Consider the following 16,442-nt stretch of genomic DNA (forward strand, 5'->3'; position numbering starts at 1 on the left):
TATCATTGTAACCCGTTAAAAGTAATTATTTTACATGCAATTTTTAATATTTACAGCTTAAATGATGTAATATCCTTTTAAAAGATTTTAAAAAATAATAATAAAAAGCAGATTACATCTGGAATGCCACCTTTAATGTGAAATTAATGTGACAGCCTCATGAGTATAACACGAGTATAACTGTAGTATAGTATGAGTATAACCTCATCCTTTAAAAAATTGTACTAACTCTCTTTCTCTCTCAACAGGTACAGTTTCAGAATAGTGAAAACTTGGTATAAGCACTTCTTGTATTATTGCCTCCCTATGACAAATCGCTTTATTGTTTCCTAATCTTTGTAAGTCGCTTTGGATAAATGTGTCTGCTAAATGCCTAAATGTAAAGGTAAAGTCTATTTGCAAAGCATGAACTACATTGTAACAATTTATATACAATCCATACTAAAATGTGCAACCAAAATTTTTCAAGTAAAATTATGAAAAGATCTAAGATGCTCAAATCGAGTTGTTTCGTAGTTGTGTTTTGTTTAACAGGTGCTTTTTAAACAATTTTTTAGGTTCTTAAGTTACAGTATGATTTACAGTAAGAGCAATTCGATTCCCTATAATATGACATTATAAAGTTCCTCTTTAAATGGTTTTATTAACATACAGTATTCACATTCGGGAGAGGAGGATCATGCCAAAAAAAAAAAAAAAAAAACAGAACAAAGCTAACAATGTTGAATAGGCTAGAAGACATAACCACCAGGGGATTAAACAAAGTGATGAAACAAGATAAACAGCCTGCACACAATATTCAGCATTGACCAAAGACTACCGCACAGCCTGAAACTATCATAAATAAACCACACTGACAGCATGTCAATGACAACTAAAATATTTTTCAAATGTCCCTTAGTTGGTTAAAAAGAAATAAAGATGCACCCTTGCTAGGCTTGCATTGAATCAACAGCATACCAAATAAATTGTGTAAAGAGCTAACACTGTATGCAGAAAATATAAAAAATACTCAAACAAAACTGTGAGAATGAATCCGGCTGCACTACAGTAGCTGAGGGCATGTCGATTTATGTGTCAGCAGTAATAACGCATGCATATCACGATTAAGGATAGATGAATATAAAGGGGAATTAAACCTTATTCTTTCCATACTGACAATTTGAGAACAGAGAAGTGGTTAAAATAACAACAGAATTACAGGTAGATTTTACTGTAACCTAAAGCTGTAAATAACGCTTCTGTTGGGAAACTTTCGGTGTCATTCTGAGAAACAGGGTTACATAAGGGTGGTATGTGTGCCCATACTGTATGAGCCATTATATACTGTATGGGAATGACATGCATCAAGCAGGGAATAACATACATGAAGAACACTGTCAATCAAACAGGGGGAGGAGCTGCACAGGTAAAAGTGAAAGTATGTGACTCACCGTGTGGTATCCCCGCCCTATGGGCGGCTTGCCGACTGGGTAGGGGTCGACCGTGTCGATGATGGTCTGCCGTTCGCCCTTCTGGTTGATCTTGCGAAACCTGCGGCGAGACTGCCGGTGCGATGCCTGTCGCTGAAAAAACTCCTCATTCTCATCCATATAGTCCACCTGCACATGAAGGAGAGGAACCGAGTGAGACGCCCTCTCTCTCCTCAACCCCCCCACCCCTCTCGCTGGCGCTGTGTAAAAATAGCAGTGGGTGTGCAAGCCTGTCGGTTCTGTATGTGTGTGTGGGCTGAGATTCAAACGCCTACGTCAAAGAGAGACACACAACTGGGCATTTTCTGAAGAGCTGTGGGCACGCAAGGACTCTTTTGGGATGAAAATGTGTATGTTCTGCAGGCGCTAAGAATATTTAAACTGATTTGCCAAAAGAGATATTAGTTAAAACTATGTGTGTCTGTAGATCAGTTGCGTTAGTAACACAAATCTCATGGGTTTAATCCTAAGGAAAACACATACTTTGAATAAAGGCACCTTCCAAATGCATTAATGTAAATGTAATGTATAGTTTAGATTAATGGTTCCCTTAGGGATGCTTAAAAATGTTTACAGAGTATACTTGTAAATATTGTGAATTAAATTGACTTAAATTTAAAATAAAATATGGCTATTAAAATTACTGACATCATTTATCGATTAAAATATTTTATTATTTTGTTGAACGTCTTAAAGAAACACTCCACTTTTTTGTAAATATGCTCATTTTCCAGCTCCCCTAAAGTTAAACATTTGATTTTTACCATTTTGGAATCCATTCAGATGATCTCCGGGTCCGGCAGTACCACTTTTAGCATAGCTTAGCATAATCCATTTAATCCGATTAGACCATTAGCATCGCGCTCAAAAATGACCAAAGAGTTTCGATATTTTTCCTATTTAAAACTTGACTCCTCTGTAGTTACATCAGGCACCAAGACCGACAGAAAATCAAAAGCTGCAATCCTCTAGGCAGATATGGCTAAGACTATACTCTCATTCTGGCGTAATAATCAAGGTCTTTGCTGCCATAACATGGCTGCAGCAGGCACAATGATATAACGCAGCGAAAATAGTTCCCTGCGATTGAAAGTAACCAAGGGGACTATTTTCGGGCACTGCGTAATGTCATTGTGCGATGCTATCATATTTTTAAGCGCGATGCTAATAGTCTACTCGGATTCAATGGATTATGCTAAGCTATGCTAAAAGTGGTACAGCCAGACCCGGAAATGGGCTGAATGGATTCCAAAACAGCAAAAATCAAAATGAGCCTTTTTTAAGTGGAGTGTCACTTTAAAGGAATAGCAACTTCATACCAAAAAAGACATTTCTGTCATCATCATTTATTCAACCTGTTGTTTTTGCAAACCAGTTTGACTTCTGTAGAATGCAAAATAAGATGTTATGGTGAATTTTAGTGACTGACAGCCAAGTCACTTTTTGCAAAACAGCAACATGAACCATATTTAAAATTTCCCCTTTTGTGCCACAAAAAAGAAAGTTATCTTCCACAGTTCCTTCTTAAAGTCCCCCTGTGGTGATTTTTTTTATTGTTTATATATGTCTATGTGGAATTTGGAATATGTTTTCAGACAAACCATGTGCAGATTCATAATTCAACATCATTGCTGAGTATTTTTGGTTTCCTTTGTGTCACTAAAATGCAACCAATCATATCAACACATTTGAATGCGTGGCTTGGTAGTTCAAGTCATAGAAAGTATGTATGTATAGTTGACATATAGACATCTATACTTTACATATTTTCTATCATCCGAGGTGGTGCGAAAGAGTGGAGGCGGGGACTAATTTGCATATTCATATCTATAGAGCGTGCTGTGCGATTGAATAGAGGTGGAGACTAATCTGCATATTCATAAATCTGCATATACTAAATGAGGCAAGGGTAGTTACATTCAAGCTGTTTCAAAGCATGAAAAATTAACTGAACAGGTAAAACTTTTTATACATGATATTTTGATGCTTAAAGATGAGTTTTAAGTGATAAAATGATGACTACGGGAAGAGCAAGACCACAGGGCTGAATATTGTGTTTCTGTAGCATCATGTACAGATAATGCACTCCCACAGCCATTTAAAGGCTGACAACCAGAACCATGTGACCGCCGAGCTGATCTGTGTGCACCCACAGACAACAGGAATGCCACACGATCAAGCACATCACAGGTGTAAGGTGCATAAAGCGCCGGCCAATGTGACATCCACAAAAAGTGACATGATTATCTCTCTCTTCTTATTTTGCTGCAGCCTCAGATTTCACACCCACTCTGCCTTTGGGATTACACATCAAATCTCTTGCTACCGTACCAACCGCTGCTATGGTAACTGCCGGCGAGCACGGAGCAGTGGGAATATATTGGGCGGTGTGAGAGAGTGAGAGTACGGTATCTATATCCTCCCTCTGCCCGTAATTACAGGGCAGCCTTGGCCAGTAATAACACATGACTTACCCAATGAGGGCACAATGAACCGCCGAAGATAGCGGACATCGCCCAAACCTGAGATTTAACGCAGTCACATGTACAGGGACCATTGCGGATGTTGTCACATGTTTTCAGGGCTGTATATATCATGTATATTCATATGAGTTGGCTTTATGAAATATAGAGCAAATGAAATGGATCGGGTTCCTACATGTTGTTTATTTTTGGCAAGGATAGTGGGAAATGGAGGCCATGTTGAAAATGAATCGCAGTGGGATGAATTATTTAATATGAACGAATCCACATTAAAAAAAAATTTCATGGCAAATCCCAAAAGAGAGAGTATGGAAACATTTACACAACATTTATAAGAATTTCATAAGCTTGGTTTCAATACCTGTGCTAGCTTAACAAACAGATATATAACAAAAATGGTCATCTAATCCAAAAGTACTCACCACAATCATCTCTGACGGCTCCAGAACGATGCACTCGCATCCACGACGCAAGCTCCCAGCCGATCTCTTCCCGAAACTAGAGGAGAACAGGAGAGGGTAAAGTTATAAATCACCCGGCTAATTACGGAATTCTGAGATTCCGTGGGAATGAAAGCGGGCTTACAAACCGAGCCACATATCCACACACTCGTGCCAGTGTTCCTGGCCTAGTAGTAAGATTCCACTAGGAAAGAAACTACAACCAAGCTGGAAAACTCCACCAGATGACATCACAGCGTAATGAAAGAAGCACAGTGCAATGAGAGGGGGACTACACAAAAAACTCTGTATTAAATATATAAGGAGGGGGCCATGGAAGCATGGGGTGGATTTCCATGGAGGCAATATGGAGATCCTGTATTAGACCCGGTGTTATCATGGACGGTATGATATGGCAGACCCCTAATGGTGGGTAAAAAAATTGGCCATTTTTGTTCAGCTCTGCAGAAATTACACATGCATTTAATATTGTTTGTTAATTTACCAACCCTGGTGCTTGCAAGGCATTTTTACAAGCCAACTGAGAAGCCCAGGGACATTTTGGTCCAAAGGTGACACACACTTACATATACACATCCGCAGAAAGAGTACAAGGTTTAACTGGGGGAGAGGTCACCAAAACCTCTAAATATATTTCAAACTGTTAAATATAGCCCTCTCCCCCAACCCCCATCTAAAAAACATGAAATACGTTCCTTAAGGTAAGACTTTGTAAAAGTAAACACTTAAAGGAACAAATATGTACCAAGGTATTAGTATAAACAAACACCCCAACACAAAATAGTTAATAAATGAGGAGCTCAGATGCAAATACCCTAAACGCCGCAACCTCTGTCAATAATGAGATTGATCATAAGATTAAAAATGAGGTTCATCAAATAATATTGCTTCAAATCTTCTTAATCCCAGCCTTAGGCCTTCAGGAAATATCGCTTTGTTGGCAGAATCCATTATGAATCTAATAAAACAAAATGCTCATTTACACACACAAAAAAAACATGTCAGACACACTTACAGGGTTTTGCATCAGAGCTCTTCAAATTGTTAAATAATTGTTACTGTTGACATTTAATCACTACTTTTATATTCATGGGTTGCTGTAGAGTTGCAGCTGGCAGATATAGTAACAAAATGATATCTGAACTAACAGGTGGGACAGCCTTTTACTTCTAGGACCACACACAATGAGCCTTGTGTTTTAATCCTGCTTTACAGTTAGCCAAATACAAATCTAAGATTAAGACCTCTGGCTTGCTGTTTATACCAATACCATTTTTTTAATCTCTCTCTGTGTTTCAAATATTATCTGCAAGGAGTATAAGAGAATTGAAAAAAGCGCCAACCCCCCCTCCTGACACTCATACACACACCTTACATTCCATACTACACAACATTCCTGGTCTACGTGAAAAACAGTAGCATGGAACGCATGGGTCTCCAAAGACAATAATCACCCTTTATTCAACCCCCTCCCATCATAAGGGCAGTACAGATTAAAGGCTTGTTGTTACGCAAGTGCCGTCGGTGGGAAAGTCAAATGGGAAAAGTCTGTGCGCCGGAGTGTTTAGGGATATGCTGAAGTACAGTGGAATGCGTAATGCAATAACAGGATTCCAATGCAACGCTTCAGCGAACGCTAAAAAGCCTCGCAGATACGCAGCAATGGAATGCTATGCAAATGGCATTGCAAAAACAATGCAATTCAGACCAGTTATTATTAGATCTGACGCATGATATCACGCTAGGCATCAGTGGTTGAGCTTGACACTTTGCACGATTACTTATTCTTATGAAATATACAAACAGGACACAATCATTAAACTCCTTACTTTAAATGTCATTTTAACATAAGGGGGAGACAGAGATTAGGTGGGATTTCTTAAAAGAGCTTCATTAATTCTTAAGTAATTCTAACATATTTATGTTTTGCAAGTAATCATAGATGTTGGGTTAAAAAGTGAATCAAACTGAGACTTTCAGAGCAAAATCTATTTTGATTAATTTATTAAAATTAATGCACTTATTCATTTAAATATTGCTTAAAACAATTGTTTGATATTTTTGCTAATTAATTTTTTTAATTTTTGCTGTTTTATAAACTGCATAATTGTTTTACTATTTACATTTTTCAAACATTTTAAATGTTAAATAAATGTAATGTATTTGCTTTTGTATAGCTAAAATTGTGTCAATAAAATTTGATCTACCATAAGAAACAGTATAAAAAGTGTGACAACTTGCCCCAATCTCTCTCTGTTTTAAGGCATGTTTATAAAATGTAAAAAAAGACTTTACCTGAAGATTAGAAAATGATGTTAGATCAAATCCACAAAAATTTTATCCAAGGTCTTCACTTAATATTCACACACGCCTTGCTAACAAACTAAACACCAACGTGATTTTGTAAACACCCCATGATAATCCCCATAACAAGCTCTGCTGTCTACCGTCTTCATCTTACGTGAGCGTATGCGCGCTGGGAAATGTGTTCTTGCTACTGAGAGTTAGGGGTGTTCGACTGAAGCCAACATTCCTGCCATCATTCCTCTTCCTGTTGAGCCAAGAGGGAGGGTCTGACCTCAACACACAAACAGTGTGACCTCACAACACAAAGTAGTGAAGAGAGAGTAAGAGATCCTTGCAGAACCAAAGACAGATAAACTTATCAAAAGTACAGATAAAGAGATTTAATTTACTACTTACATTTACTATGGATCTGTATTGTACATAGTAAGCCAAAAAATAAAAACGATTTATGTACAAAAATTTATGAAGCTGTCAAATGTTACAATAATTTTTTTTCTGGCTGTGTGGATTGCATGCAAAGTCGAGAAATAGTGGCTGAGAAACATAGGAGGCATGTTAAAACATGAAGAGAAAGTGACTTGCAGAGTCACTTGTCAAATGCAACAGATTAAATTCTCATGAAGTACATGCAACGCATATCACTTAAGGGAAGAACGCAAGGCTTTTCCATGGGAAAACCACACAGTTTCTTTGCATGTGGTCAACATGCCAACATTACAACACTTTTTTCGACAGTGCACTTTAGGGCGCACTTAAATTATCCAAACCATACCCCAGCGCGATCGTCCCCCCTCCCTACTCCCGCATAAGCTTGCACTCACACTGTACTCACACAGCCCTCTCACATGCCATTGAATTGCTTAGTTGGACTGTCACATGTGCAGCTAAAACATTCAGGTAACCCTGCTGCGAGCGTCAGAAGGATTTTAAGAAGGCGAGTTGTCGCGCAATTGACGTCTCTCCTTTTGAATCGCTATTTGAAACCATAGCTTTCCACGCCTTAGCCCACCGCTCCATCCCACCGCTGCAAGCCGCCCAGGGAACAATTAACCAAACCGTGCCCGGGTGCGGTACAGAGCGATCACACTAGTCAAATGAACCAGGCTTGAGGGGGTCAAACGTGCCCGAGCGTAGGGCCCTATAAAATCCGTTTTATTTTTTCCCAAATTCCGTTTTATTTTTTCCCAAATTCCGTTTTGTCCATTTTAATTTTTGCTAATTCCGTTTTATCTGTTTTAATTTTTGGCAATTATTTTTTTACCCTTTACTGTTATTTTAGTCATAAAAAGACTGTGCCTTTAATGTTAATGATTAAAATGTAAATGATTTTTGGGAAAAGGGGGATAACACGATTACTTAATGACTGTAAAACATGCATTTACACGCACGCACACACACACTACTCAATTCAATGCATTGTTTAGTGCTCGAGTCGCTTCGCATGGTTCAGTGTTTTGGAGGGGGTCTGAAACGACGGGAGGGGGTGTGTTGCCCAGATTTACTTACGCCATTCTGCATTTCCCCCAGAAATACGTTCTTCTACCACACAAAAACAGAATTTTATTCAAAATATGCAAAATTCCGCGAAATTCCGCGTTAACACTAGATTCCGAGTTAATCTGCCAATCCCGCGATTCCGTCCGCGATTCCGTGGTCGCGGAAATTATAGGGCCCTACGAGCGCGATTTGGTTTGGATAGTGTGAGTGCGCCCTTATGTCGCTTTTCTATTACATAGTACCCCACGGTTTGGTTCAGCTTACTTTTGTGAGCTTTTCCACTGGGTGCAGTACATAGTACCCGATACTTTTTTTAGTACCACTTCAGTTGGGGTTCCAAGCGACCCGAGCTGATACCAAAACGTTACGCAAAAACAATGTAGATAACTGATTGGTCATCACTATAATGTAAAAGATTAGCTTTACCTTCGTCTCGAGCAAACATGTGGTCATCTGTGCTCTGCTATAAGTTCCCAAACTCCCTTTTTGCAAGCAGGAACACCATGCAAATTTTTTCCAGACTTGCAGTTTGTGCCGGAACATTGGCGACACACACGTTCGCGACCTGACGGTTTGTGTGTATTACCTTGCGTGAGAGAGCTTGTAACACACCTGGATTCCTTCTCGCATGCACCTGGACTTAATGCGCTCATCTTGGACTCTTGCTCGGACCCGAATGTGCGCGGCACGACTCTTCTGTAATGCGCATGATTCGGACTCTTCCTCACACAACCTTGTAAAACGCTGACATTTCCTTGTACTAAAGAGGTTGTTAGCACTCAGAGGGTTAAAAATAGTGAGTGTTTTGTTCCTGCTCTCTGGCATGTAGGACATTTTAGAGCGCCTGGGCTTTTCCACGCTCAGATTAATGGCTTCAGTTTTAAGAAGGTTGCGGTCATGACAGTGTTGCCCTTGCTTCCTTTTTTGTCCATCAATCAAGTGACTTGTCATAAATAAGTAAAAAATGAAAGGAAAAAAAAACTAATGCCACGCCCCCACTATCATGTATCAGCGATCTCACATGCTGACGATAGGACAATCTCAAAATGGGGTGTATCGCCCAACACTAGTTAGCAGATATTAATCAGACAGACTACTAATAATCTAATGACTGGTATTTGGTATCAAGCAAGAAACAGGAGCACCATTGACTTCCATAGTAGGAAAGAAAAATACTATGGAAGTCAAAGGTGCTCAAAAAACGATTTGGCTATAAACTTTGCTAAAAATATCTTCCTTTTTATTTATCAGAGCAAAGAAATTCATACAGGTTTAGGACAGTTTGTAAATAAAGACAGAACTGAATTTTTGGTAAACCACCCCTTTAATACAATGTCTAAAGGGGACCATCGAAGTAAAGTGTTACCATGAAATTTATAACATGCTCCACTTTCAGACTGTTCAAAAAATATGGATGTGTCAAAAAGCACCTTGGTAATACCACAAAATTATATAAAGTGGAATGTAAACACCACTGTACATTCTGTATCAGCCTGTACCACCATATTAAAAGTATCACAGTTTTTTTTTACCTTCTACCATCAATGTATTGTGGTACTGCAACAGCACTTTTTTCAAGAACTAAAGTTGATGTTTTCCAAGCCTTGTGTTCGGAAATAGTTAAAAATAAAGCATCTATTAAAGACTCAGAATAAACTGAATTTGTAACAATAGAAAGTATTGTTGATGATTATTAAGTCTGCGGCTCTCGTCTTGCATAAGCATTGGCAGATAAAGCGCTGTACCAGGTGCTTCCAGCGCTGCCATTTTCAAATGGCACCTCAACTCTGACTTCTGCCAACACTTCACAAAACATTACAGTTTTAATGATGCTAATCACTATGCAATTAGCTACTTTCACATTGCATTCAGCAGAGAGTGAGAGTGTTTCAGGTGCCATTAAAAAGATAAGTTTCAACAAGCTACTTTCTAATGAGAGAGCTGTTCTACGAACTGTTTCACTTGAACGAAACATTGAAAATCATGCACGTCAACACGTGCAACAGAAAGCTTATATGATGTTATTGCAGAGCTGGGAGCTGCCAAGGTGCCTCTTGGGAAAAAAATGACTGTATGTGAGTGAGAGGACACTCCTCGGTTTAAGAAGTGCACCGCTGGCCTGTTGGTTTTTTAGTCAGTGTACGCTTAAGTCATAGTCCAATACAGAAGACACACATCACAGCAGTCATGAAGAAACCAAATAAAACAGGGAGAGAGAAGAGACTTGCTGCATTTATTGCCATGGTGATAAAATGACATTTTCCCACTGCAAACCAAATGTGAAATGTTTTTTTTTTTTTTGCATGGCTTTTTAAATTCCACCAAGTCAAAAATGTTTCTCCGTTTTATTGCTACTGTTCCCGTGTTTTCAAGGTGCCTCACTAAAAGTGTGCATGTTTATGTAATCCAATTGTAATTTGAAGTTAACCACTTGTATTATGTACATCAATACAGGACCGCCTTTCCAATACTGATCATTCTTTATTCTGATTTAGGCTACATTTACATTACAACGATGTAGTGAAAAATTACTAGTTACAACGAATCCATGAAAGCGACTAAAAATGTGGCATTATGCGTATCAGGCCAGTAGATGGCGATGTTGTTTGGTAAAAAAACACTACACGTCTGCGCACATACGCATTCTTTTACAAAGCGATAAATACAAACAATAAAGAAGACAAAAGCATCGAGCTGTTTTGTTTAGATGGCTGATGAAGTAGATTTATCACTACAAGTGACCCTGGACTATAAAGTGGAAATATTTTGTAACATTTGTTCAGAGAAGCGTTAATAAACTCTTAAAGGGATAGTTCACCCAAAAATGAAAATAATGTCATTAATGACTCACCCTAATGTCGTTCCAAACTCGTAAGACCTCCGTTCATCTTTGGAAACACAGTTTAAGATGTTTTATATTTAGTCTGAGAGCTTGTTGATCCTTCATTGAAAATCTATGTATGGTATACTGTCCATGTCCAGAAAGGTAATAAAAACATAATCAAAGTAGTCCATGTGACATCAGTGGGTCAGTTAGAATGTGTTTTAGCATCAAAAATACATTTTGGTTCAAAAATAACAAAAATTACAACTTTATTCAGCATTGACTAAAGTCACATGACTGCAGTGACGCGGCTGACGTGTTATCTGGTGCGCCCCAGCTGTTTTTTTTTTGTGCGTCCGGCCTTTGTTTACAGGCTGAGGGAGACGTGCACTCTAAGTTCGGAAAAAAAACACCTTTGCAAACATGTCTGTCTAATTTTTGTTATTTTTGGACCAAAATGTATTTTCGATGCTTCAACACATTCTAACTGACCCACTGATGTCACATGGACTACTTTGATGATGTTTTTATTACCTTTCTGGACATGGACAATATACCGTACATAGATTTTCAATGAAGGGTCAACAAGCTCTCGGACTAAATATAAAACATCTTAAACTGTGTTCCGAAGATGAATGGAGGTCTTATGAGTTTGGATCGACATGAGGGTGAGTCACTGATGACATTATTTTTATTTTTGGGTGAACCTTCCCTTTAAGCAGTACCAACAAAGTCATGTAGGTCACCATTGTTGTTTTGGGTTTTACTCACGCATGAACGCATGAAAAAAAGGTACAAAAGTTGTCACTTGGACGGTACCTTTTTAAACGGTCCTAATATGTACCATTTTTGTACAGATATGTACAAGTGTACACCTTTGAGGTACAAATATACACCTTTTGGGTACAAAAGTGTCCCAGTGTCAACTTCTGTACCTTCTTGTACCTTATAGACTATAGTCTGTACAAAGACTAAATTAACACATGCGCATGACATCACTGTTATCACAGATTCACGTTTCGTACTTTAAACATGACAAAGGCGTAGGTTTCCAAAACTTGCATTTTGAAATTCAGGACCCCAAAACGCCACATCATGTAAACTCTCTGTTCCACATAAAAAAACTTTCCCGGTTTTGCTTGAAAACTAGTTGTGAGGTGTCTGTCTTAGGTTAAATTGTTGCTTACAGTATATTGAACAGGTCAACAAAGAAAAGGGCATTTAGGGTGCGTTCTCTAATGAAGCGATACATGTGTAGTGTATGTTGGACACATACCTCGACCGCGGCAGGAACATGGACTCTTTGATGAAAACTGATCCAGAGAGAAGAATGTACCAGCATGTGCCAATGTCATCCGGACTGTATGAGAAAGAGAAAATCAAGAGAAATATCACACAGAGTCCAACAGGAAACAAAACATGCTTATGCATAACATGTGGTCTGGTTAGCAGTACGGTCAAAAACAGCTGATGCAGACACATATAACATTTGTTGTCTAATGTAAACACTTTGTCATCTTTTCATCCTGTGACACAATGTGCAGACAAAGGGTATCTTCAGAAGATTCCCAATAGGAAAACACTAGACAGAACAATCGAAAGTTTATTTCCTCTCTGCTCCACTTGCAACCTTCTGCAAGTGATGCTGGTTTCAATTTGACAGCTTGGTTTTGTGTGTGTGTGTGTGTAGGAAATAACACTGACACACAGCCCCCTTTAACACTCCTTTTATTCAGGTCACAGAGCAGTCAGGAACATTTGACGTCTCTGAGGCACACTGGGTAGATGCCAAAAAACGTCTTCAAGCCCCCCGGCGAGTGGCGCTCCATGTTTGCATTTCTAGTAAGCGTTAAAAGTTAAGAATATGAAAAGAGAAGTAATCCAATGAGCGCCGGACATGTCGGCCACGGAGTCAAAACAGTCAATACACACTTGAATGAGGTGGCAGAACCAAAGCAGCAGGGGTTTATGAGCTGCAGGACAACCCTAACAAGTAGTAAATCGCTGACATGGATCAGGCTACTGTCACTTTAAGACCTGAAACAAACTGCTGTAAGTTTCAATATACTGATAAACATCCAGCTGTTTATGTTCACTTAGGGCTCAGTCACACCAAAAGCGCTTTAAACGCTTGCAAACGCAAGGCGCGACGCACTGCCTTTTTTAAAAAAGAGCAGTGCAGCGCGGCTTTTCATATTGCTAAGCAACCACCGAGTCAGCTGTCTTGTCAATCAAATATTGAAGCGTGAGCGCTCTTTTGCTGTTAACTGTCATATTAGCAGAAACTTTAAAAAGAGGGTGCTTGCTCTGACCTTGTTTGAGGATAAGAGGAGCACAAACACGCAGGAGAGAGTGAGCGAGTGGAGTCCGGTTCTTCAAAGTAACTGTAAACTTCCCTCGCCACAACGTAAGGCCCGCCTCTCCCCTCATTCGATTGGACAATGGAAGACGCGAATGACGTCGGGCGCTCCTCCGCTCTCAGCGCTCCTTCAAAAACGCGTGCGCGGCAGGCGGCAGAAAACCGCAAGGCGCTCGGCGCGCATAAACAGCGCGCAAACGCGCCCTGCCCATAGAATATCATTCAAAAAAGGTGCCTGCAACTGCCATAAACGCTTTTGGTGTGACTGAGCCCTTAAACAAGAAAGAAAACTTAGTTCGGTGGTCATGCGTGTGTTATACATATACGAGTTATACACGCTGATAAATGGATGTCATGGGAGTGCACACTCATACAGTATATTCACTGCAGTGGTGGATCTCCTTTTTTTCCTCAGCTTTCCTGAAGTTGTGAATGTCCTGTAAATATACTTTTAAAGCTGTGCGGATGTGTGTGCGCGCAAGGCGGACGCTGAAAGAAAGTACAGTATACTGTATCAATTTTGTCTATCTATTTTGTGTTCCGGGCTTTGAGGAACCTGGTTTGCGCGTCCAACATTACACAAAAGGAAAATATTTCCGCGCATTTGGATTCCGTGATTCCGTCCGCATTATCCGCATCACGGAAATCATAAGGCCCTATAATGAATAACTTGCCTCATCTTACTTCACTCCTTCAAGTCTAATTGACACTGTAATTGTAAACCAAGACCGCGTGCGGCATCCGGAAGTGCTTGCGCGACGTTACGCACAGTGCGTAAACATTATCGATCACTTATCGAATAGTCATTATCGTTTTCTCTGGAAAAACTTTATCGTTAATATTATCGTTATTGAATTATCGCCCAGCACTACTTGAAAGTGATCCAAATGATATAGGTCCTCTATATTGCTATCATTATAGTTATGGTGTGAAAATATTTTATAAATATAATATAGTTACCATTTTCATCCTTGGTGTGAATGGGCCTTAAGACCATAGTGCACAAATATTTAAAAATCTATTATTTTCATATAATTCTGTCCCATACAATATTTGTATAAAAAGTGTTTATTGCTTCGGCTACTGTCTTAGTTCAACTGAGACAAGTTTCAGAGCACTCATCCACTATTGCTATTTTGTTGATTTGATTGTTTTTCCATTGTTTGCCTCATCTGTGAGTCAATTTGAACAAAAGCATCTGCTAAATGATTAAATGTAAATGTATAAAAAATAAAATCAGAAGACTTTTAAGTTGTGAATAAAAAAAACCTATATATGAATAAAAAGCCTACATACTGTATATATTGAGATTTTATATTGGGTGACCGTGCTCATTATAAACTATACCCTTTTTAAAGGCCTTGTCATTTGGCAGCCACTGCAGACACTGTACAATTTCCTCACCCTTAATTCTACAAACATTTAGAAGCTGGCCCTTTCGAAAAGAAAGAAAACTCCCTCCACACGCAAACAACTTGCCGTTACATCGTCTCTATAGGACTAATGAGGCAGCTTCCGCGCTCTCTAAAACCCAGCACGAGCCCTGCCTGCTTTTTTCCTCACTCTTTCTCTATTCGTTCCCTTCATCAGCGCCGCTTCTGCACGACTTTTAATCGTTTTTCCCGACCGCGACCACACAAAAACGAAACTCTCAATTATTAATCAGCAGAATGCAGAGGGAGAGAGAGGAGAGACAGCGAGCGTGAGGATGTTCTGCACCATCAACGCAGCGACTCTGACTGAAATGGGTCATAGACGCACTGCTCCACTGCTCATCAAATGCTCATCAAGCCCTCAGCAGCAACGTCAAGCCCCTCAGGAATGACTGAAAGCAGGGAATAAGAACAGAAAGTGAGATTGAAAGAATATGGCCATTTAAAACAACCTTTGTATAATCTGATCTTCTCTATATTTATCTATATGTCTTTATATCTATCTTTCTCTAGATATCTGATTATTTATCTTTCTTTATCCATCTGTCTGTCTGTCTATCTATCTGTCTGTCTATCGGTCTATCCATCCATCTATCCATCCATCTATCCCTCTATCTATACATGCATCTATCCCCTCTATCTATCTATACATCCATCTATCAATTTATTCATCCATCCATCCATCATCCATCCATCCATCCATTCATCTATACATCAACTATCCATCAATCTATATATACATCAATCTATCTATACATCAATCTATCTATCTATCTGTCTGTCTGTCTGTCTGTCTGTCTGTCTGTCTGTCTGTCTGTCTGTCTGTCTGTCTGTCTGTCTGTCTGTCTGTCTGTCTGTCTGTCTGTCTGTCTGTCTGTCTGTCTGTCTGTCTGTCTGTCTGTCTGTCTTTCTGTCTGTCCATCCCTCTATCTATGCATCCATCTATCCCTCTATCTATCAATACATCCATCTATTCATCAATCCAACCATCCATCCATCTATATATCAACTATCCATCCATCCAGCTATACATCTGTCTATACATCAACTATCCATCCATCCATCCATCCATCTATCCCCTCTATCTATCTATACATCCATCTATCAATCTATTCATCCATCCATCCATCATCCATCCATCCATCCATTCATCTATACATCAACTATCCATCAATCTATATATACATCAATCTATCTATACATCAATCTATCTATCTATCTATCTATCTGTCTGTCCATCCCTCTATCTATGCATCCATCTATCCCTCTATCTATCAATACATCCATCTATTCATCAATCCAACCATCCATCCATCTATATATCAACTATCCATCCATCTATACATCCATCTATACATCAATCTATCTATACGTCTGTCTGTCTGTCTGTCTGTCTGTCTGTCCATCCCTCTATCTACACATTCATCTATCCCTCTATCTACACATTCATCTATCCCTCTATCTACACATTTATCTATCCCTATATCTATACATCCATCTATCCATATACTGTATCTATACATCCATTTATCCATCTATCTATCCATATATCCATCCATCCAGCTATACATCTGTCTATACATCAACTATCCATCCATCCATCCAT

The 16,442-nt window shown here is 39.2% G+C and overlaps 1 protein-coding gene across 7 annotated transcripts in view; it reads right to left on the bottom strand.

Annotated features, from left to right (window-relative positions):
- The window catches only part of rapgef2b (Rap guanine nucleotide exchange factor 2b), a 133,429-nt gene that overhangs the window by 67,463 nt on the left and 49,524 nt on the right, over positions 1 to 16,442 (bottom strand). For 6 of the 7 annotated variants that reach the window (XM_055178621.2, XM_055178615.2, XM_055178610.2 and 3 more), the window contains exons 4-6: positions 12,321 to 12,404; positions 4,378 to 4,453; positions 1,434 to 1,601 (exon numbers count right to left, since the gene is read on the bottom strand). In XM_055178621.2, coding sequence (XP_055034596.1) covers positions 1,434 to 1,601; positions 4,378 to 4,453; positions 12,321 to 12,404 — 328 coding nt within the window. Of the gene's footprint in view, positions 1 to 1,433; positions 1,602 to 4,377; positions 4,454 to 6,711; positions 6,903 to 12,320; positions 12,405 to 16,442 lie in introns of those variants that run through there. The other variant, XM_055178622.2, reaches the window with a different exon arrangement.

The sequence above is a fragment of the Misgurnus anguillicaudatus genome, chromosome 16, assembly GCF_027580225.2.
Source record: "Misgurnus anguillicaudatus chromosome 16, ASM2758022v2, whole genome shotgun sequence".
NCBI lineage: Eukaryota > Metazoa > Chordata > Actinopteri > Cypriniformes > Cobitidae > Misgurnus > Misgurnus anguillicaudatus.